This window comes from Cibotium barometz, chromosome 15 (assembly GCF_041138505.1).
Source record: "Cibotium barometz isolate CiBa-2024 chromosome 15, ASM4113850v1, whole genome shotgun sequence".
In the NCBI taxonomy this organism is placed as follows: Eukaryota; Viridiplantae; Streptophyta; class Polypodiopsida; order Cyatheales; family Cibotiaceae; genus Cibotium; species Cibotium barometz.
In genome coordinates, this window is record NC_141060.1 from 10,767,637 (window position 1) to 10,792,257 (window position 24,621).

Genomic DNA, 24,621 nt, shown 5'->3' on the forward strand with positions numbered 1-24,621 from the left:
ATCGAAGAGAAGAGCTTGGGTGAAGACCAACCGTCTTCACAAAGCAAAAACAGTTCAGAGCAACAGGCCTTCTACACGAGTTCAGGAAGAGGACGAGGTAGAGGAGACCGTGGACGCGGTCAAGGAGGTGGCCAAACAGGTAATCAGAATTATGGTCAGCAGCAGCAACAACAACAACAGTCCCAGAATCAACAACAACAACAACAACACGCAGGTGGAAGAGGCAAATTCAGAGGCAGGGGGAGTCAAAGAGGCCGTGGAAATTGGCAAAGGCAATATAATGATGCACGTGAATGCTATTATTGTGGTAAGCCTGGACATGTGCAGGCAGAATGTTATAAGAAGCAGGCTGACATGCAAAATGGGAAAGTGCAGCAAAACAACTATGCATCCTCAAGCAGAAATAATGAGGATAATGAAAGGTTGTTTGTTATGCAGCATGTCATGAGAGCCATGTCTGAAAATGTTGATGCAGCACAAAAAGATAATGTATGGTATGTGGATTCAGGTGCTTCGAACCACATGACGAGTCATGGGGAGTGATTCAAGGAGATGAAAAACTCGGAAAGACCAGGTTTTGTGGAAATAGGGGATGACACTGCTCATCCAATTGCCCACGTTGGAGATGTGCCATTGTCTATGCAGGATGGCAAAGTGAAGTACCTTGCAGATGTACTTCATGTACCGAACATAACAAAGAATCTGGTTTCAGTTGGCCAGATGATTGAGCAGGGTTTGCAGGTTCGGTTTAACTCTGATGGGTGTTATGTTGAAGATTTCAAAGACAAGTGCAGGTTGGTTGCAAAAGGCAACAGAGTGGGCAGAATGTTTACGTTGAATGTAGACATGCCTGAAATGAGTGCTGCGATGTTTGCAAATGGTTCAAGAATTGTTGCAGACACAGACATTTGGCATAAAAGGATTGGACATGTAAATGTGCAGAGATTGAAGTCTATGCAGACAAAAGGAATTGTGACAGGGCTGCCAAAATTTAAAGTGGAAGGTATGCAGAAAATATGTGAAGCATGCCAATTTGGGAAGCAAACAAAGCATGTGTTTCCACGTAACAGATATGTGAGCAGAAATGCACTAGATATTGTGCATTCAGATGTATGGGGCCCTACGAAGACCATATCTATGGGAGGCTGCAGGTATTATGTGACTTTCATTGACGACCACACAAGGAAAGTGTGGGTATATTTCATGAAAGAGAAGAGTGAGGTGTTCACTCACTTTCAGAATTTCAGAGTTTTGGTTGAAAAGTAAACAGGGAAATATGTAAAGTGCCTAAGGTCAGATAGAGGGGGAGAGTACTTCTCCAATGAGTTCTCTGAATTTTTTAAGAAGAATGGTATTCGGAGACAGTTTACATGCAGATACACTCCGCAGCAAAATGGAGTTGCTGAGCGGAAAAACAGCCACATTGCTGAGATTGCGCGAGCATTTATGGAAGAGAAGAATATGCCGCATTGCTATTGGGCTGAGGCTGTTTCTACAGCAGTATACATCATGAATAGGACTCCAACAGCCATACATGATGTAACTCCAGAGGAGAGGTTTACTGGCAGAAAACCAGATTTGTCTCATCTGAAAGTCTTTGGATGCATTGCATATGTGCATGTGCCAGATGAGCTGAGAACTAAGCTGGATCCAAAAGCTGAAAAATGTGTGTTTATTGGATATTCCTTTAAGCAAAAGGAATATAGATGTTATAATCCTGCTACACGTGAGTTGAGGGTAAGCAGAGATGTTGTTTTTGATGAGATGAGCAGCTGGTATGTTGCTGAAAAAGAAGCTGTTGGGGCTGATGTGAGTGGAAGTGTGGTTGCACAGAATGCAGGTCAGCAATCACAGTCTTTGAGTGGACCAGGAGAGTCCTCATCTAGTGGGTCTATTGATAGACCATGGAGTGGCAGGCTGCGTCATAATACCAGCCCTGCAAATGTGATTACTACATCACGTAAAGGAAAAGAGAAAGTGGTTGAGCCACTTGGTATGCCTGACATTTCTGAAGGGCATTCTCATGTTGATGGAGAGTCTAGTGGTTCAGATATGAGCCTCAATGAGGAGCTCGAGATCCCAGCTATGAGAACACCTGGTGTAAAGAAGGCTATGGAAGCCATGAATGAAAAGCTGCGAAGATCTGGGAGAGTGAAGAACCCTGTGCAGGGGTTTACTTATGATGGTTATGTGGCACATCACTATGCATATATGGCAAAGGTTGTGCAGGTTGTTGAGCCCACATGCATTGATGAGGCTGTTGGAAATGTGTGTTGGGAGAAAGCTATGGATGAGGAGATGGATGCACTATATGGAAATGAAACTTGGGATTTAGTGCAATTGCCTGAAGGCAAGAAAGCCATTAGATGCAAGTGGGTGTACAAAGTTAAACATAACAGTGATGGAAGCATAAACAGGTATAAGGCTAGATTGGTAGCCAAAGGATATGCACAGACATATGGGATTGATTATGAGGAAACTTTCAGCCCAGTTGCCAAGATGGCAACGGTGAGAGTTGTGATAGCAGTGGCTACGTCAAAGCAATGGTCTTTACATCAAATGGATGTAAAGAATGCATTCTTGCATGGGGATTTGCAAGAAGAGGTGTATATGTTGCAGCCACCTGGTTATGAGGATGTGGGTCACCCCGAGCATGTTTGCAGGTTGAAGAAAGCCTTATATGGCTTAAAACAAGCACCAAGAGCATGGTCTGACAAGATTTCTGAATATCTTGTCACAATTATCATGAGAATTTCTCTTTTTGCATTAAATTGATTGAATTCCAAATGTCATGGGAATTCCTCTTTTATCATAAAATAAATTTATCTAAAATTCTTCTTTTCTTTAATAAAAATATCCATTATTTCAAATATGTCAAGAATTCCACTTTTACCAAATAAATGATTGAATTGTAAATTTCATGGGAATTCCTCCTTTATCATTTAAAAATTTCTCATGCATAAAATAAATTTATCTAAAATTTCTCTTAAATTAAATAAAATTATCCATTATTTTAATATACCAAATTTCTCTTCTTCCATTTAATTACATGGATCTCCATTATCATGGAAATTTCTCTTTTTGCATAAAAATAAAATTACCAAAAATTTCTCTTTTCTTTAATCAATTATTTATGCATAAATACTAAAATCTTGTTTCCCATGAATATGATGAAAATCATTCTTTTAGCATAGGATGTCCAATTTGGATTTATCTCATCCCAACACTTGGATTAATCTAATTGGCCCATTAGAAACTTAATTGAACCATAATCCAAAAATTTCTGAAAATGTAGACCCTTAGGCTAAGGTCCTTTATACACATTTTCAATTAATTCCAAATGCACATTGGAAAATTCTTTTTGAATTTTTGTTTCAAGGGAATCCATTTAGATACCAAGAGGATTTTTATATCAAAAGATATCTCAATTTTGGATTATCTCTCTCTAGACATTTTCTCTCTCTATACGAAAACAGGGTAAAACAAGATCTTTCTTCTATTTCAGAGAGGGGAATAATTACAAGAACAGAAGGGGAGGTTCTTACACCTTTACACCTCAAACGCTGGAGGGAGAAATCTCACATCCTACCCCACTTAAAAAACACGAGATGTCCTCATCTCGCAGGTGGAGTATAATCTCTTTCATCTTCTTCTTCTTTAATCGCTTCCAACGTTACTGCCTTGGAAGTGGATGGCCGATTTGGGAACATCTCTCTTTGACTTCCCCTATTCTGAGGCGAGGGTCTTGCAATACTTTGGATTGAAATTGAGGGTTGGTTAGAGGGTCTACCTTTGGGATTTCCCTGATTTTGATGGAAAGGAACCTGATTACTCTAGAAGGAAGGAGCTGGATTCTGGAATCTTGGTCCCTGATTTCCCTGCCCTGAAAACCTTGATCTAAAAGGAGTTGGGCAATCCATACTGTGATGTCCAAATCCTTGACAGTTATAGCATTTCACTTCCTTGTTCAAGGGTGGAACTTCTAAAGTTGAATTCCAGGGGATTGTGTTCTGGGAAAGGGACCATTCTTCCATTTTGAAACTTTCCATATCCTGAGCTTGACCTTGTTGTCTCTTAGGCGGTGGAAGGTTGGAATCACCTTCTGGAGCTACAAATATTTTGAAAGATGATGGTGCTGGCTTCGGCGGGACCTTGACATCAAAGGCCTTGACGAATTCCTTTGCCATCTTCAATGCTTCGGCCATGGAAACTGGCTTGGCATTCTTCACTAGGATATTCAAAGGTTCGTTCAGTCCTCGAATGAACCTGGCCATCAGCTGTTCTTCATCTTAGCAGTGGCGAGGAGGAGAGCGAACGCTTGGTGATACACTTCAATAGTTCTGCTCCCCTGGGTTAACTTTAAGAATTCGTTCATCTTGGTTTCCAAAAAGCCGGGAGGACAAAATCTCTTCCTTTGGTAAATTTTGAGATCATTCCATGTCTGGGTGTTCCGATTCAGACGGTTTGTCTCACAGTGGTTTCTCCATGCCACTCTAGCTGTTTCTACTATCTTCAGCATTGCAAGAGCTATTTTGCTCTTCTCATTGTACCCGGTGACATCGAAGTATTCTTCCATTGCTTTGATCCACTTCTCCAAATCCTCGCCCAAGTTTTTTCCTTCACCCTTGAAAGGTCCAGGCTGCGATCTATGAAGGGTTTTATGAATATCCAAGTCGAGCTCTTCCTCGTCAAGTTGGGGGTTATCATTCCTACCACGATGACCCGGATCCGTGATCCTATCAATACGAAAATTTTTGTTAGGTCCCTTTATTTATAATTCAAATCCGACTTTAAATGCAACTGATTATGGGGTTCTTTAGATTGGTCAGCTCCCCAGAGAATCATGGGATAAAGATCCCTTCTATAAGAAGAACATACAGAACTCATTATCAAAGAATAATTTATTCATATTCTTAACACAGTAATGGTCCATCAAATCCGAAATTCCATTTGAACATTCCTCCACGGGAATTTCAGTTATGCAGGTTCTCAATTTGTCATCCCTTAATTAGAGCCATTGGGTCAAAGGTTAACAACAGCAATCTGTCAGCACAATCCACTAATCTCATAGTGATTTTATGAAGTCATAATCGTCATTCCAGTTATCAATATCATCACTGGGATACTAGCTTCTCAGTTGATCCACTTTAGTCAATTCACTCTGATACTAGCTGAAAGATCCCTTCCCCCTCCGCGCAACAAATTCTGGGGTGCTAACAGCAAAAGTAGCACTTCTTGCGCAAGGCAGAGTCTCTCACTCGGGGCCTCGCCCACACGGATATCCGAACAAGAGACTAATCCCTCGGTTCTTCCAAAACCGAACCCCGAAAAACTTACCTCACCCAAAAAGCACGGGCAATTCCTCCAAGATATTTTTATTCTAATGCAGCCAAGAGCCTTAACTAACCAAACTGATCCGACCGAACCATTTCCAATCATTCTTTCATCGGTGTACCTATGGCATCATTGGCAACCAGAACGCTCACCACCTGTCCACTCAAGGGTCTTTTCAATAGTTCCTAGCTCATAGTACCCGGAAATATATTCACTTATAAAAATCCAGATGGACTCTCCGTTAAAGATCAGCAAGATCATCCAACAAATCCATATAAAAGAGCCATGGACTCATCTGTTGAGAACCAGCAACAACAAGGACAATCAACCAGATCCATTTTCGAGTTCAGAAAATAACTCTAACTCCTTGTTCCATTTTCTTCCTCGACGCACGCGTGGGTATCTTTGGCGACCCAAAGCCCGACCACCGTATGGTTAGCACCCTCTAGGCTCCTTCGTAGGTCACCTAGCGCTTCACTCATAGGACGCTTCCTTGGTCCCTCATCCACCATACTGGAAGCTCACCATTTAAATCGAACTGAGGCTGGTCAAGACCTCGGTCGACCTTGCTACACGAGACGTCTTCCGTTGACTCTCCGTCGGTTGTTGCAACTTTATCAATCAGGTCTCCACAACCTCATTCACAAGATGGTCAAAAATGCTTTCCCAACATTCTTGAAATAAAACAGTCATTTAAAAACAGGTTATAAATACAGTTTCTAACGAACTCTCATCTTTTCACACTTTTCCACATCATTTCTCGTTATTCCACATTCTTCTACATCAATTCACATTGTTTATTCCTCATCGAGTCATATGCATTCTTATCGTCTTCATCCATTCTTTATTCCACATCTAGTCACATGTATTCTTATGTATTCTTATCGTCTTCATCCATTCTCATCCAATCACATCATATTAGATCTATCTATCCTCATCACATCTCATCCATTCTCATTGTTTATTCCACATCCAGTCATATGTATTCTTATCGTCTGTTCTTCCAATACTAAACCCGGAAAAAACATCCCTCACCTAGAAAGCACGGGCGATTCCTCCAGGATATTTTTATTCTAACTTAGTTAAGAGCCTTAACTAACCAAACTGATCCGATTGAACCCGTAAGTCACATGGTCAAATCAAGGAAGAGACTTGCACTTGGATCATAGAGACCAATGCTTTTTTCCTCATCGAGAGGCACAGTCATTGATTCTTTTTCATAGAACAAAGACTATCCAGGATTTACTTCATCTATCGTACCATAACAGAATTGTCTCATTTTAGGGATCCATCAGTCCAGCCTAACCCCATCTAGTCCCATGGGTTAGCCAATTGCCCCCAACCACTGTAGTGATAGGATCCATTTAGAAATTTGGTAATGTTTTGTCCTAGGTACCAGGGAAAAGAGTTCCTAGGCCCCCTAGCTGGCGCTTCAAGCAAACTTCAAGATAGTCACACCACTTACACACCCAATATGAAATTGCCTGATTCACAGATTCAGCTGTCTTTAAAACACTCTTTTAATGAAACCATAGTATCACTGATCATAAACCTCTAAAATATCTAGGGTGAATTCTAATTTCTAATCATTCTTTCATCCGTGTACCTATGGCATCATTGGCAACCAGAACGCTCACACCACCTATCCACTCAGGGGTCTTTTCAATAGTTCTTAGCTCATAGTACCCGGAAAGATATTCACTTATAAAAATCCAGATGGACTCTCCGTTGAAGATCAGCAAGATCAACCAACAGATCCATATAAAAGAGCCATGGACTCATCCATTGAGGACCAGCTAGGACAATCAACCAAATCTATGCCCGAGTTCAGAAAACAACTCTAACTCCTTGTTCCATTTTCTTCCTAGAACGCATGCATGGGTATCCTCGATGACCTAGAGTCCGAGCATCGTATGGTCAGCACCCTCTAGGCTCCTTCGCATGTCACCTAGCACTTCACTCATAGGCCGCTTCCTTGGTCCCTCATACATCGTACTGGAAGCTCACCATTTAAATCAAACTGAGGTTGGTCAAGGCCTCGGTCGACCTTGCTACGCGAGACGTCCTCCGTTGACTCTCCATCAGGTTGTTGCAACTTTATCAATTAGGTCTCCACGACCTCATTCACAAGATGGTCAAAAATGCTTTCCCAGCATTCTTGACATAAAACAGTCATAAATATAGTCATTTAAAAACAGGTCATAAATATAGTCATTTAAAAACAGGTTATAAATATAGTCATTTAAAAACAGGTTATAAATACAGTTTCTAACGAACTCTCATCTTTTCACATTGTTCCACATCATGTCCTGTTATTCCACATTCTTCTACATCAATTCACATTATTTATTCCACATCTAGTCATATGTATTTTCATCGTCTTCATCCAATCACATCATATTACATCTCATCACATCTACCCACATCTATCCTCATCCATTCTCATCTACCCGTATCCACATCACATCACATGACATCCATTCATATCATATCTCATCCATTCACATCTACCTCGATGTACCTCACATCACATCACATCCACTTACATCACATCTCATCCATTCATATCTATCCCGATTCACATCTCATCCATTCACATCTATCTCGATTCACATCACATCTATTCACATCACATCTCATCCATTCACATCTATCCCGATTCACATCACATCTCATCCATTCACATCTATCCCGATTCACATCACATCACATCTATCCCGATTCACATCACATCCATTCACATCTATCCCATCTCATCCATTCACATCACATCTCATCCATTCACATCTATCCCGATTGTTGACATCACATCACATCACATCCATTCTTATCATATCTCATCCATATCCACATCCACATCCATTTACATTGCATCACATCCCATCTATATCTCTTCACATCCACATCCACATCCATCCACATCACATAACATCCCATCCATATCTCATCACATCCACTCACATTTTATCACATTCACTCTCATCTTATCACATCTCATTCACATCTTATCACATCCACTCACATCTTATCACATCCACTCACAGCCTATCACATCACATTCGTATCTTATCACATCCAGTCACATCCAGTCACATCTTATCACATCTTATTCACATCGTAATCACATTTAGTAACTTTTTCTACTTCGATACCGATGATGGGACTTTTTATAAATTTCTACCAATTTCTTGGCCTAGTTAAAGGTACTTTTTCTCCACAGATATTTTCATATTCTTTCTCAAATTCTTCATGTGAAATATATTCAATATTCTTCTTTTGAGTAAAAGATTCATGGGATTTACAAAAACCATTTCTACTCATATTTCCCAATAGAATTAATAATGCTCAAAATTTCACTTTTGATAAATACTCATAATTTGGATTATGCAAAAAAAATCCTCTTTTACCATTTAATTTCTTGGATCTCAATTATCATGGGATTTCCTCTTTTTGCATTTAATTGATTGAATTCTAAATGTCATGGGAATTCCACTTTTATCATAAAATAAATTTATCTAAAATTTTCTTTAATAAAAATATCCATTATTTCAAATATGTCAAGAATTTCACTTTTACCATTTAAATGATTGAATTTCAAATGTCATGGGAATTCCTCTTTTATCATTTAAAAATTTCTCATGCATAAAATAAATTTATCTTAAATTTCTCTTAAATTAAATAAAATTATCCATTATTTTAATATACCAAAATTTCTTTTTCTCCATTTAATTACATGGATCTTCATTATCATGGAAATTCCTCTTTTTGCATAAAAATAAAATTACCAAAAAATTCTCTTTTCTTTAATCAATTATTTATGCATAAATACTAAAATCTTGTTTCCCATGAATATGATAAAAATCATTCTTTTAGCATAGGATGTCCAATCCTAGAATATGGTAGAAAGTCCTCTTTTAGCATTATGCATAAAAATAAGATATGTATTATTTTTTAAAATTTTTGCCATAGCTTCGCTTCTGTTACTGATAATTTTTAAATTTTCTAAAAAAGAATAAGACATTGCAATACAATTATGATAGAAGATCTATCCATAAACGTAAATCCAATTTATGGAATTAAAACATAAATTTAGCCATAATCATAATCGTAATTATGATTAATCTGCTAGATTAGGCTATTTCTACTATTCTTCTTTTCCAAAAATGATAGGGTTTATCTCTTTCACATTTATAATCACTTAAAGTAGTTTTTTAACTACTTATAAGAATTTACCATAATTTTATCATCATAAAAGCATAAAAATCTATTTTCTTAACCTCTAGCTTAACAAGCTTAGAGTTTGATTTTGGATAAAGAATTTATCAATGAGAAGCATTCATTTGCTAAAGAATTAGTCATAGGAATGACTATACTTTTGGGAGAGAGCGATATACATAAAAAGCATTCTAATTAAGCATAAAGATTAACTTTTTTCTTAATTATTCATTACAATTCTTAGGGAAAGCTTGATTTGCATTAAAAATAATTAATTAGAAACTTCTCAAGCTTGAGAGGGGTTGAGAAGTGAAATCATTGAGAATATTAACAAAAAAACCATAAAATTCTTCTTATCTTTAGGTTTGGCTTACTTCTTTATCTTAGAAGGAAGCCCCCAACCAATCAATTGGTTTAGTATGTTGAGAAGAAAGCTCCAAGAATTGTTGAAGAGAGAGGGAGAGAGAAGCTCCAAGTTCTCCAAAAATAGAGAATTTTTAAGGGATAATAGAAAATATCATTATTTTAATGTAATACTGGCATGGTATATCTCACAGATTTTTTACAAAAGACTAAGGATCTATTTATAGGTGAGAGAGGCCACTAACCAAGTCCAACTGGATTCTAGAAATTTCTAGGTTCAGTTTGACTCAATTTGGACAAGATTTGGACCAGTTTGGCTCCCTTTTTTATTTGGTTTGATCCAGGAGAGAGGAGAGATAAAAATATCACAATTTTTTTGAATTAAAAACCCTTGCACATGTGTGAAATAGGTGCCTACCTGAAGAGTCCCCCTCTCCTTACCAAGGTGTCAAAAATACATCATTATTCTAAAATATCTCATTTTTTTAGTGATATCTCATAGTTTTTAACTAATAAACCCTGTACTTAGTCAACTCTTCATCTTATGTGAGCATTTACTCATTTTTGGGTATTTTCTTTTATTCTTTGGATTTATCTCATCCCAACACTTGGATTAATCCAATTGGCCCATTGAAACCTTAATTGGACCATAATCCAAAAATTTCTGAAAATGTAGACCCTTAGGCTAAGGTCCTTTATACACATTTTCAATTAATTCCAAATGCACATTGAAAAGTTCTTTTTGAATTTTTGTTTCAAGGGAATCCATTTTAGAAATTTTTATATCCAAATATATCCATAGCCTTCATCTTGCACTTGTGTTGAGCTCCCAAATCTTGTTTTTTAAGTGTTAGAACTATTTTTATTTTAAAAAAATGAATTTGGTGTAGATATATTTTAGTTTGTTATTTGTGTACGTATAGTTATTATTGTTTACAAAAAAATTTCAATCATGTGACATGAAGTGATCCCAATCCCGAGCTTGATCCCACGTTGGGATCAAGCTCGGGATTGGGATCACTTCATGTCACATGATTGAATTTTTTTGGTGTAGAGATGTTTTGATTAGCATTTATTGTTTGTGCAGGTATAGTTCTTGTTTATAATAAAAACACTTTGATAATGCAGGCGAGGATATCGTGACACGTGTCGGGGAGGAAGCACGTGACAGATTGATGGCTCACGGCCCACGAGCGATAAGTTACGATGCACGTGAGTGAATGCCCACGGTGTGCGCGTTTAGGCAGGCAGGCGCCCGGGCCAACATCATAATAATAACCAATGCAGCAATCACCATCTGGTCAACTCGCCATAGCTGCGCCCACACCCTTCTTTGCTCCTTCTAGCTCGATGGCAACGCTTTACCTGCGCCTCCTTGCCTACCTGCTGCTTCCTCTCACCGCCCTTTCTCTCTGCTTTATCGCCTCCAGTGCATCCCCTTCCTCATCAGCTTTGTCCGATGACTACAGTGCCCTCTTCCCCAACGGCACCGGCGTCACCCGCTCCAGCTTCCCCGATGGCTTTCTCTTCGGCGCCATCACCTCCTCCATGAAGGTCTCTCCATGCACTCGCTAATCCATCCTCATCTTTGAACTCTTAATCTTCTCATGACAGCTTAGCAGAACCTGGGTTGCCTACCCCTTCGGCTCTACTTTTACTGTTTATTTTGTTAGTGCATTGCATTGTGGTGTGCTAACACTCGTCGGCCGCTGTGTCCACACAGCATGAAGGGGCCGAGCTCATTGAAGGAAAGAGCTTGAATATATGGGATCAGTATGCCAGGGCTGTTAAAGGTGCCTTAGAGTATACCTTACAAGACTAAGTTCAATTCTGTCTTCTCACTCACCAATGGTCCAGCCACAATGCCATGCATATAAAGAACCTAAGCACGTGTGTACTCTTTGAAGCTAGTTGACATTGCAGTACATGATGACTTACCATGTATACACACAGTATCATGCACTTCAATGAATGTTTGTATCATTGGACCTATTTGTTTAAGACGCTTGAAGTCCTGCTTTAATTTGCAGCCTTAATCGATTGAAAATCTGTATCTACTTGGCAGGGGCTTCCCTTGACGGCTCAATCCCTGGACAATGCGGCGACAACTACTACCGGTACCAGGTAGATCACTCTCTTCTGTCCACTAAGAAAACGTGCTTTTCTCCCCAATGTTCTGTGAATGAGATTCTGTTTGACCCTCTATGATTGACCACCATCTTCAGGCAATCCATGCGCTTTAATTAGTATATCTAATTTGTGAAACGAAGAAACCTCCGTCATGAGTGGATATTTTCCACTTCGGATTTTTGGGGATGGCTATGGAGACTTTGCCAGAAGTGTGGCAACAAGTTCGGATGCCATGCGCAATTCCCCATTGTATTGTTATATTTACTGCTGAGTTCGGATTGAGCATCCCGCTTTCACATGGTTGCAGGAAGATCACAAGCTTGTGGTTGATCTTGGGATGAATGCGTATCGCTTTTCGATCGCATGGTCTCGAATATACCCTAGTAAGCTTTCTGGGCCCCCTTCATGTGGAGTCTCTGAGCCTTTCTTTTTGCACCAAGATCGACTCTCACATGTCTTGTTATATGCCATTGCAGATGGAAACGGGGAAGTGAATGAAGCTGCTATTGCACATTACAATGAAGTGATTGATGATGCTTTAGATCAAGGTATTCATCAGTAGATGCAGATGCAGTTTGCAGTTTTGAGATTACAAATAGGTTTTGCAAGGGCTTGACGATTATGTGAGAGAGAGGAGTGGGATCACCATTTTTGTCAATGGAATTATTAAACAGGTCTGGAGCTTTTTGTCACCCTGTGGACTCAGGATCACCCTTACATTCTTGATAACAGCTATGGTGGGCCATTAAATACCACATACATGTAAGAACTCAATCATGGTACTTTGAAAATGTCTATTACTGATAAGTTTGTTAAGGAAAGATTAGGTGCACATCCGCTTTGCAGAATATGGGCCCATAAATGTCTCCTATATATGTAATATGCATGGTTTTCTCATTAAATATATGTAATATGCATGGTTTGCTCATTAAAGTTCTCTTGTTGTATTCCTGCAGAGATGACTTTGCCAACTATGCCAACACATGCTTCAGTGCCTTTGGAGATAGAGTCAAGAACTGGATCACATTTGATGAACCTAATGACTATGCAGGCCTGGGGTATGCTACAAATCAGAACCCCCCAGGGAGATGCACATCCGGGATCGATGTATTTGGAGTGTGCTGGGAAGGCAATTCAGGAACAGAGCCCTACATTGTAGGGCACAATCTGCTGCTAGCTCATGCAGAGGCTGTCAGCATTTACAGAACATACTATCAGGTATGCAATGGGAATGCCTTACCTTTACACACCTTATTAGTTCACTTTGGAGGACATCACTCAGTTCGTCCATTTTATCTTCTTTGATTATACGGTTGGGTTTGTCTTAACAGGAAGCTCAAAATGGAAGTATTGGTATAGCGTTATGGACCAGATGGTTTGAGCCACTGACCAACACCACGGCAGATCTTGCTGCGGCTCAAAGGTCAACCGACTTTCTGCTGGGATGGTATGCAGTCATACCCTTGTTGCTGGGATCCAAACAATCAACTCTCTCTATGCATGCATGTGTGTATGCCCATTTATATGCATCGATACAACTATGCTTTAATTCTCATGTATATGTGTTGGTGTGCGTGTCTTTAAGTTTGTGAACATGCCCATGTGTGTATGCTCATGAAGGTTTATGTACATTACAGTGTGTGTGTGTGTGTGTGTTCCATAGAAGGTGGATCCAAAGTAGGGGTGCATGTGTACTAGGTAATGCCATGCGTATTCGCATGTGTAAATGTACACATACGTTGGGTTGTAGTAGTGATGCCATCCATAAGTGTAGCTTGTGCATGCAGGTTTCTGGATCCAATTCTATTTGGAGACTACCCAGATTCCATGAAGGAGTACGCAGGCAGCAGGTTGCCCACATTCACCAGCGAGCAGATTGCCAAAGTGAATGGGTCCATTGATTTCCTGGGCTTGAACATTGTAACTGCATTCTACGTCTACAACTACAACTATTACGAAGACAAGTACCGTGACACCATGTGCTACTACCTGGACGCCCAAGCTGCCACAACTGGTAACACCCCCTACCTCTCTGTCTACGTTATTACTGTCTTGATCAATTTGTTTGCATGGTCCTCACTGCCAACTTAATTATGCAAACCAGCTATTATTATTTTAACCGATTGATCTTTTTGACCGCCGCACAGGCTACCGAGATGGAGAAGCAATTGGAGTGGTAATTACGATTACTTTTTTCTTTCTTTCGCCTATATCTATAATATATATTCTTGCTCACTCACTCACGTGTAAATGTATTATTAAAGATATTTTTTGTTGAGATTATTTTTCCTTGCAGGGTACTCACGATTACGCTGTCCCGTGGTGCATTCGCAAGACTGTAGAGTACATTAAATTGCGCTACAACAATTTCCCAATGTACATCACACAGACAGGTAAGCCTTGCTAACTACTAATTAAGAAAGGCTTGGGTGGTGTAATTAACCAATGGTTCTGATTGAGAAATGTGCAGTTGCCGCAAGCTTAGGTTTTTTTGATAGTGCTCTGATCTTTGATGTTCAGGTTGGGGAATGGAGTATGAGTCCGATGAGAGTGACAATTTGGATGATGATCAGAGAGTGGAGTTTTTCGCCACGTACTACGACGAGCTGAGCCAAGCGATCAAGTAATTAACTACCTCTTAACTACCTCCATTTAGCATTAGTTAGCGCTTCATTAGGCTGAAAGCCCATGAGAGTGACGATTGTCCAAATAAAAAAAAGCCAAAGGTAAATCGTTCCTTTAGGTGGTTGATTAATTGATATTGGTGATAATTCGTCTTGTTCTTGGTTAGAGGTAATGATGTTATGCACACGACTTACCACTCGTTAATTCAATCATCTAAAAGAACTGTGTTTTGTTTGGATGGTGCAAGGAGTGGGCGATTTAATTGTTGGTTCGTATTTGTTGTTGCAGGGAGGGTGCAAATGTGAAGGGTGCATTTGCATGGTCCTTGATGGATGGGTTTGAGTTTAATTTGGGATTGCAAATAAGGGTGGGCATCCACTATGTGGACCATGAGCTCAACAGATACCCAAGGAAGTCGGCCCTGTGGTTCAAGGCCATGCTTGCTGACAATGCAACCACCCTTGCAAGAAGTTAGTTACCTCTGAATGTGGCCCTCCTCCACCCAATATATACATTCTTTCACCATTCTTGCTCGACTATTGTTGCCTCTAAATGTAGCCTCCCCAAAATCCCTGCCCCAACAAATCTGACTGCCTCTCATCATATAGAACCCTTGAATTTTAGAAAGTGTGTTTTTTGCATGCAACATGAAGTCTATGCCAATACCACCGTTTTGAAAGAAAGATAAGGCTTCTAAGCAAAATATATGGAACCTTCTCTAAGCAAAGTATATGGAAACTTTTCTGAAGACGAATCTCTCTCTCTCTCTCTCCAATCCTCTTTCGAGAAGGTTTTAAAGTTAAATCCCTTATTTATTAATGTTCTCACTTAATTGAATTATACAATCACTATCTTTTGAAGTCTGTTGTACCCTCCGAGAATTATGGATCATCCTAAGGTGCACGAAAAAAACCCATAGGATTTACTTTATCCTAAGGTCCCATAGTCGCACAGTTCATGCAACTGCCTAAACATGGGGCGTTCACAATGGGTCATGTTTGTCCAGAGCATTTGGTTTATGGGAAGGACGCTCAGGAAAATTGACGTGTGATGAATCGGACCTCTTACTTATGAGGTAAGACTTGGAAAGTGTTTGAAGGAATGAATAAGTAGGGATTGGCTTTGGAGAGCTAACGATGAGTTGTAGAATGAGTAAAAGACTGGGAAAGTGATCCCACCAATGTAATGCTTCTAGTGAAGTTAAAGCAACTGCTTCACATTTCAACCTTGTTAGATGGTGTCAATGGTGGAGTATAAGCATTCATTCGCATTCAAACTTCTTAGATAGGGGATCACCAAAGCACTTTACAGGCCATAGAGACATGGTTGATTGGGATATTTGAAGGTTTGCTTGAACCTACACGTATAGGTTCAAGATGGTATATGTGTGTGCTCTTCTGTCAGGAGTACATATTAGCTTTCTTGTATTACTAAGTTAACTTAAACCTGTAAGGTTATTACAAAGTCGTTAAAAAGTTGTTACAAAGTAATTAAAATCTAATAACCTTACTTCAACTAAAGATAAGAATAGCAATTAACAGTGTAATTGAAACTTTAACTAAAGACAAGTATAACAAGTAACAAAGTAATTGAAACCTTTTTGTTCTTAAGTAAAGATAAAAATAAGAAATGATAATTGAAAAATAAAAAAATATCATAAGTATAAAAGTAATTAAATGACTTAATATTTGCTCCATTTAATTGAAATAAGAAAATAATACTAAAAAGACCTTTGTATTAACAGTATAGCAAGAATTGATCCAAAGATAAAGCTAGGGTGTTTATCTTGTAAACATGGCCTTTATGTGGAGAATGGAGAGGGAGAACTTTTACGAAAAAGACTTTTGTATTAACAATAGCAAGAAACTATACAAAAGATAAAGCAAGGGTGCTGATATTGTAAACATGGCCTTTACGTTGAGAAAGGAGACGGAGAACTTTTACGAGAGGGAGAATTTTTGAAAAGGAGAAAGAAGAAGACAAGATTCTTTGGGGGTTTATTTCCTACATGAGAACTTTTGAAAAGGAGAAAGGAGAAGAAAAGATATTCTTTGGGGGTCTATTTTCCACAAGTCTAGATGCATTGGGGCTCACAATTAATTATCACCATCAATTCATTTGCTGACTCAATGAGTTTCTCACACACACACATATATATATATGCACACATTGAAAAATAAATTGCCTATCCCCTTTCACACACACACACACACACACACACACACACACACACACATTAGAAAATACTTTGCCCATCCCTCTCCCACACACACACATCTTTTAATATTATATTAAGAGAAAATACATACACAGATAAATACATACATATATATAGTATGTGTATGTATGTATCTATAGGTATGTAAGCATGTATATATAAATAGATCTATATATATGTTGATACACACATGTGTGCATGCACACGCACAATATACATACATGCACAGACACGTGCACACATAGATATGCACTCTTACATGCACATACACACTCAAGCTTGCACATACACATACATGCGCACAAGCACATACATATTATATACTCAAATACACAAGTAGATGTGCACACCCATGTACATAGACATAAATGCATACACATTCGCATATGGTACATGCACACTCAGACAAACATGCACGTACATGTATACACAGACAAAAAAACATACACATGGATTTATTCACATGCTCACACGTACATGCACACACTCGCACATGCATACATATAAACATAAACATACACACTCACACCATACACACACTAGCACATGCACATAATCAAGACACTTGCACGCATGGAGTCAACATTACACAATCACACAAACGTGTGCGCACATACTTAAGAGAGTACATCTCACCATGCACCCCCACTTATTAAAATTTAGTATTAATTAAAAATGTGTGTTTATTCATTTTATAAATGCACATGTATATGTAGGTATATGTCTCTAAATATAATAAAACATAATATTATAGATAACATACATATGCATGTGTGTGAGGGAGAGAGAGAGAGAGAGAGAGAGAGAGAGTGTGTGTGTATGTACGTCTGCGTGAGAAAGAGAGTGTGTTCTTGTATGTGTATGTGTGAATGTATGTAAGAGAGAGAGAGAGAGAGAAAGAGAGAGGGACATGGTAGTCTATGCGTGGGATGGGATGTGATGTGATGTAAAGGAATGTGGATGTGAATGTGATGAGATGAGATTGAGATGTGATGATATGTGAAAGGATGTGATGTAATGTAATGTGGATGGAATGTATGTGATGTGATGTGGATGCGATGAATGTGATGAATGTGAATGGGTGTAATGGATGTGAATGGATGAGATGTGATGTGAATGTGATGTGATGATATCTAAATAGATGTGATGTGATGTGAATATGATATGATGAGATATAAATGGATGTGATGTGATGTGAACATGATATGATGAGATGTAAATGGATGTAATAAGTACGATGTGATGAGACGTGAATGGATGAGATGTGATGTGGATGAATGTGATGTGATGAGATATGGATCTGAATGAATATAAATAAATGTGATGTAATGTGAATGAATGAGATGTGATGTGGATGAATGTGACGTGATGAGATGTGGAGCTGGATGAATGTGACGTGATGAGATGTGGAGCTGAATGAATATAAATAAATGTGATGTAATGTGAATGGATGAGATGTGATGTGATGAGATGTGGAGCTGAATGAATATAAATAAATGTGATGTAATGTGAATGGATGGATGAAATGTAAGGTGAATGAATGTGATATGATGTGGATTTAGGTAGATGTGAATGGATGAGATGTGATGTGGATCTAGGTAGATGTGAATGGATGTAATGTGATGTGATGTGGATATGGGTAGATGTGAATGGATGAGATGTGATGTGGATCTAGGTAGATGTGAATGGATGTAATGTGATGTGATGTGGATATGGGTAGATGTGAATGGATGAGATATGATGAGGATAGATGTGATGAGATGTGATATGATGTGATTGGATAGATGTGATATGATGTGATTGGATGAGAATGGATGAAGGACGATGGGAATACATATGACTGAATGTGGAATAAGTAATGTGAATTGATGTAGAAGAATGTGGAATAACGAGAAATGATATGGAACAATGTGAAAGTGTTTTTAAATGACTGTTTTATGTCAAGAATGCTGGAGAAGCATTTTGACCTTCTTGTGAATGGGGTCATGGAGACCTAAGTGATAAAGTTGCAACAGCTGGCACGGAGAGTCAGCGGAGGACGTCTCACGTAGCAAGGTCGGTCGAGGTCTTGACCAGCCTCTGTTAGATTTAAATGGTGAGCTTCCGGTATGGTAGATGAGGGACTAGGAAGCAGCCTATGAGTGAAGCGCCAGGTGACCTCCGAAAGGAGCCTAGAGGGTGCTGACCATACGGTGCTCGGGCTCTGGGTCGTCGAAGATATCCATGCATGTGTCGTCTCGAGGAAGAAAATGGAACAAGGAGTTAGAGTTATTTTCTGAACTTGGGCATGGATCTGGTTGATTGTCCTTGCTGGTCTCCTCAAAACGGATGAGTCCATGGCTCTTTTATATGGATCTGTTGGTTGATCTTGCTGATCTTCAACGGAGAGTCCATCTGGATTTTCATAAGTGAGTATATTTCCGAGTACTATGAGCTAGGAACTATTGAAAAGGCCCCTAAGTGAATAGGTGGTGAGCATTCTGGTTGCCAATGATGCCATAGGTACACCAATGAAGGAATGATTGGAAATTAGAATTCAACCTGGATATTTTGGATTATAATCAGTGATACTATGGTTTCATTAAAAGATTGTTTTAAAGACAGCTAAATCTGTGAAACATGCAATTTCATATTGGTTGTGTAAGTGGTGTGACTATCTTGAAGTTTGCTTGAAACGCTAGCTAGGGGGCCTAGAAACTCTTTTCCGTGGTACCTGGGGTAAAACATAACCAAATTCCTAAATGGATCATATCACTACAGTGGTTGGGCGGTTGGCTAACCCATGGGACGGATGGGGTTAGGCTGGATTGATGGATCCCTAAAATGAGACTCAATTCTGTTATGATACGATAGATGAAGTAAATCATGGATAGTCTTTGTTCTATGGAAAAGAATCAATGGGTGTGCCTCTCGATGAGAAAAAAAAGCGTTGGTCTCTATGATCCAAGTGCAAGTCTCTTCCTTGATCTGACCATGTGACTTATGGGTTTGGTCGAATTTGTTTAGTTGGTTAAGGCTCGTGACTACGTTAGAATAAAAATATCCTGGAGGAATCGCCCATGCTTTCTGGGCGGCGAGGGAAGTTTTTTCGGGTTTGGTTTTGGAAGAACCGAGGGATTAGTCTCTTGTCCGGATATCTGTGGGCAAGGCCCCGAGTGTGAGGGGCTCTACCTGCGCAAGAAGTGCTACTTCCGTTGATAGTACTCTCAAATTCGTTGCGCGGAGGGAGCAAGGACCTTTCACTGATTGACCCGTCGAGGTTTGAAGAGGACCTTGCTCCTTATTTCCAGGGAGTTAGTCCGGGACATGCCTTGTTGTGCTGCCATATGTAGAGAAGTATGTATTTTCTTTGGATTTCAAGCCGTTGATAGAATTTAGGTTATTAGTTGCATGTCTTAGGTTTCTTATATTTTTTGTTTACTTTCTCAATTTCAGAGGACACTGGTCTGCTTGTTTAATTAATGTGGTGAAATGCCAGACAATTTTTATGAATAGCCTTCTCAGAATGCACGAACAATCTAAATTATAAGTCATTATACTTTATATCATTCCTCCATCTTCTTCTCTGGGTTGTTCATCTAAAGAATTCTTTGATGCACCTCTTTGGCTTCATCTATCAGTTTGTTTACATCTTCAAGGTCTTTCTTGAAACTTTCAGGTATCTAGATAGGTTGATCATCTGTATCCCCAACAGAGGAATAGGAGTCATCCTCATCAAAAGAAATAGCTAAAATAGCTGGCCTAGCAACCTTGCTAGGAACATTCCTCTCATTAGAAGAATTTGCATCCATGGGCGGCTTTTGTATAGAGCTTATAAGTTGTAAGATATTATGGGGGCGGGGAAGAGAGTGTGTTTGTATTAGTGCATGTACAAGTGTGTGCATGTGCATGTGCGTGTGTGTGTGTGTGTGTGTGTGTGTGTGTGTGTGTGAAAGAGAGAGAGACAAAGAGACAGAGAGACAGAGAGAGATTTTCAACATTTGAGAGTGTGTGTGTGTATATGAGAGAGAGAGGGTGTGGATGTGAATGTGTGTGTGTGTGTGTGTGTGTGTGTGTGTGTGTGTGTGTGTGTGTGTGTGTGTGAGAGAGAGAGAGAGAGAGAGAGAGAGAGAGAGAGATCTTACAAATTGAGGGCTTTTTCAAGTGTACTTGTCCCTTAAGTTCACCTAGAAATTAGACCTTGAAGCCTAGAAGCATGCATGACACGGGACCTTTAAAATACTTGTTGAAGAATAATTAAAAACTCACAAATACATTAAAAATTAAGGCATAAAATTGATTCAAATTGATATGAAACAGCATAACATAGCATAAAATAAGAGAAATAGAACATCACAAGAAAATAGAGTGGACATCACCTTGTACACAATGTTGGGTCCAATCTCTCCCCCCAAAAAGTGTCGGTATCCTCCCACTTCTTGGGTATTTATGCTTTATTCATAAAAATATCCCACATGCTAAAAATAGATGCACGCTTATGCATGGGCTTGCCCTTTTACAAAAGTAGGAGTTTCTTTAACCAAAAGCTAAGATAATTTTTTCCTATCTAACCACTAAATAAAAAATATATAAAGAATCCCAAGGGCTAATTCACGTGCAACAAAATCACTAAGTCCATGCCCAAATATAACGAAGGTGGGTGGCCAACTATGATACAAAGTCTCATAGTAGATACTACGGCCAATTACCAAAAATGAGAAAAACCCTTCCTGGTAATTACTCACGCTATATCACTGCCATCACATCCTAGCCATTTTGGCTTACGAGCATAAAGCCCGTCAATCTCACCAACCTACACAAGGTTATCCATTCAACACATTCACATTAGCAATGCATGCTCAAGTTACACGACAGCACATAAGCATTAAATCCAACACTTAGTTCCAGCCATCCCTAATTTCATATATCCTACACATGGAATATTTGGAATCACCCAAGTGCCTACGAACATAGTGTTAATTAGGCATCCCCAATTAACCACAGAAGGACGGATAGACAAGTCGTGACAATGCATGTTTCTTATTTAATTGCCACTAAACTTTGTAAAGGTATGTACATAGATTCCTTAAATATTCTTAATATGAATTCTCGATTTAGATTGGGACACCTTTCTAAATCTGAGAGATCGTAACCTACTTTAAACATTCACGCCGGATGACTCTGTATATGTGTGATAGTACTGGCTACATCATTTTAATTATTTAGATTTTATATAGATATTTGTGTTGGTAATTTAATTAATTAGTTTATTGGTGTAGTTGATGTAAGTGCAGATCATTAGGTTTGGATAATGGAGGCAAGTCGGGGGGTCATGCAAATTTTGAGACACTCAACTTTGGGCATCAATGGATTATTATTTCATCATGTGTGGGATGCTCGTCGATTATTCCATTTTGGGCAGCGTCCATATTATTCTATATTAACGAGGGGATAATCATTTACATTGAAGATATAAAAGATCTCTTATTCAAATTTGGGCAGTGTCCATATTATTCTATTTCAGTGGATAATTATTTACATTTAACATGTAAAAGCTCTCTTATAGACATTTGATTTTCGGTACAAAGGTTGTAAATAATACTTGGTCATAAGGTTATTGTAGAAGAGCTTGTACATAAAGTAAGGTTGTAAATAATACTTGGTCATAAGGTTATTGTAGAAGAGCTTGTACATAAAGTAAAGCAAGCTATTTTTGCTTGAGATGTATTTTTGCTTGAGATGTATTTTGAGTGCCCTAAAAAGCTATTTTGAGTATAATCTATTAAAAATAAACCAAGAGGAAGCATGGGCTTGCTCTTATGTGGGGGTAAATTGGACCCAACCTTTTGTTCTTGTATTTACTCTTTTATTTTTGTGCAATTTAATATTTGAAGGGTCCTTGTCACACCCAACAGTGGTATCAGGGCCAAAGCTAGCTGTCACTTTGTGGAAGAAATTGAAGAAAAATTGAACAAATAGTCTAAGGCTTGCTATGGACCATTAGCCTAACAAATTCCAAGTGGTTATTAATCAAAGGTGAAGGGAAAGGTGTGAAACCACTTATGCAAAACCAAAAACCACCCTTCTTTCTCAAAAGTGATTTTTCCCAATTCTTCATGAGAGCAAGATCATGAGCTGTGGATGAAATCAGCATGTTGGGGAGGTAAATACTTAATCTTAGAAGATAAATTGAGAAATCATTATTCCAATTAGGAATTGGAGGGCTCACAATCTCTCTCCCACTCTCCATGAAGATAGGCGCATGTTGGAAATTCCCCCCCTCAAAAACATTTTGCTTAAATACACTAAAAAACTTACTTTTCAAGCTTTAAAAAAGCATATATTTTGAAACCTTTGGTCTTTTCCTTCACAATTAGCCCTTGCTAAATTTTTTCAGGGTTTTCCACTTTTGCCTTGAATTTTTCTCACATTTAAAAGTATTTTTAAAACTATATTAGCCTAAAAATACCCTAATAATCATATATTTTGAAACCTTTGGTCTTTTCCTTCACAATTAGCCCTTCCTAATTTTTTTCAAGTCTTCCACTTTTTCCTAGTATTTTTCTCATATTTAAAAGTGTTTTTTAAAACTATTTTAGCCCAAAATACCCTAATAATCATATTTTGACCCCAAGAATAAAAAATTGCAAACAAAAATCCTTAAAAACCTTTTAAAAAATCTAGAAAATTTTCCCAAGCTTTTCAAATAATTTTCTTGAATTTGCACCATGGAATCCACTTTCGATTTTATCGACCCCAACAACATCACCAAATACTCGATGACCGTGTTGTTCCTTCAGATCCCCACTTCCACAACCAACACTTGCTCAATGCATTCAACTACTTGATCAATACTTTAATATGAGCAACACATGTGCCTTGACCTCAAGCACCGACTTGCGCATGATTTTGATTTTCCTCCCCTCGACTTTCAACTTCTACACCCAACACTTGCTCAATGCATTCAACTACTTGAGAAATTATTTTAATACGAGCAACAAAAGTTCCTCGATTTCAAGAATCAACCTTCTTCTGTTGATCGAACATCCATTCCTCCTTTCATCTCAAAAGCTCATGCCGTGCCATACCGCAAGGTGAACTTTCGTTTCTTCTCTCCGTGAGAAGCGAAAGCCCATTCTCTTTTCATTCCGGAAGTGAACATCCATTCCTTCTCTCTCCTTGAGAAGCGTACACCCGTTCGTTTCACATTTTGGAAGCGTATGCCCGTTCGTTCAACCGCGTATGGCTGTTCCACAAAAAAAAAAACTTGTTTCCATAGAGGGATTCTACACAATAGTTTCATATTTCCATGCACATACGATTGGGAAGATTGGTGCGAGATAACCCTCTTTTCAACGAAGCAAACTCTCAGGATGCTCCTTCGCTTATAAGATCGGACCCATCGGTCAATATTGAGTGGAGTCAAATGGTGCTCATCTTTGATAGTACCAACGAAAGCAAAGACTACCCAAGCATGGGAGGATGGACTCCAAACCTTGAAACAGGAGAGCCAGAACTTCAGTGCATGGACAAACCATCTATCTAAGAGCAAGCTCCTACCTCTCCCACCCATTCTCAGAGAAGCGTTGCTTTGAGGCTCTGTGATTTTATATTAGGAATTACACAGTCAAAAGAACCACAACCTAGGGTAAGGGGCATGGACCAGCCACAAGAAAGTGAGCCCACTCCATCTCTAGATCCTAAAGTGGAAGTAGGGCAAAGTGGAAGCCAACAGACCCAGACAGAACCATCAGTCT

General features: G+C 38.9%; 1 protein-coding gene across 1 annotated transcript; it reads left to right on the forward strand.

Moving 5' to 3' along the window:
- Nucleotides 1-11,216: 11,216 nt before the first annotated feature.
- Nucleotides 11,217-15,415, forward strand: LOC147630966 (beta-glucosidase 34-like). Its single transcript, XM_086809308.1, has 13 exons — nt 11,217-11,466; nt 11,636-11,705; nt 11,978-12,036; nt 12,350-12,425; nt 12,519-12,590; nt 12,717-12,804; nt 12,999-13,260; nt 13,374-13,489; nt 13,830-14,056; nt 14,190-14,218; nt 14,339-14,435; nt 14,563-14,665; nt 14,956-15,415. The coding sequence occupies exons 1-13, from the start codon at nt 11,263-11,265 to the stop codon at nt 15,140-15,142; spliced, it is 1,590 nt and encodes a 529-aa protein (XP_086665434.1). The 5' UTR covers nt 11,217-11,262; the 3' UTR covers nt 15,143-15,415.
- The last annotated feature ends 9,206 nt before the right edge of the window (nt 15,416-24,621 follow it).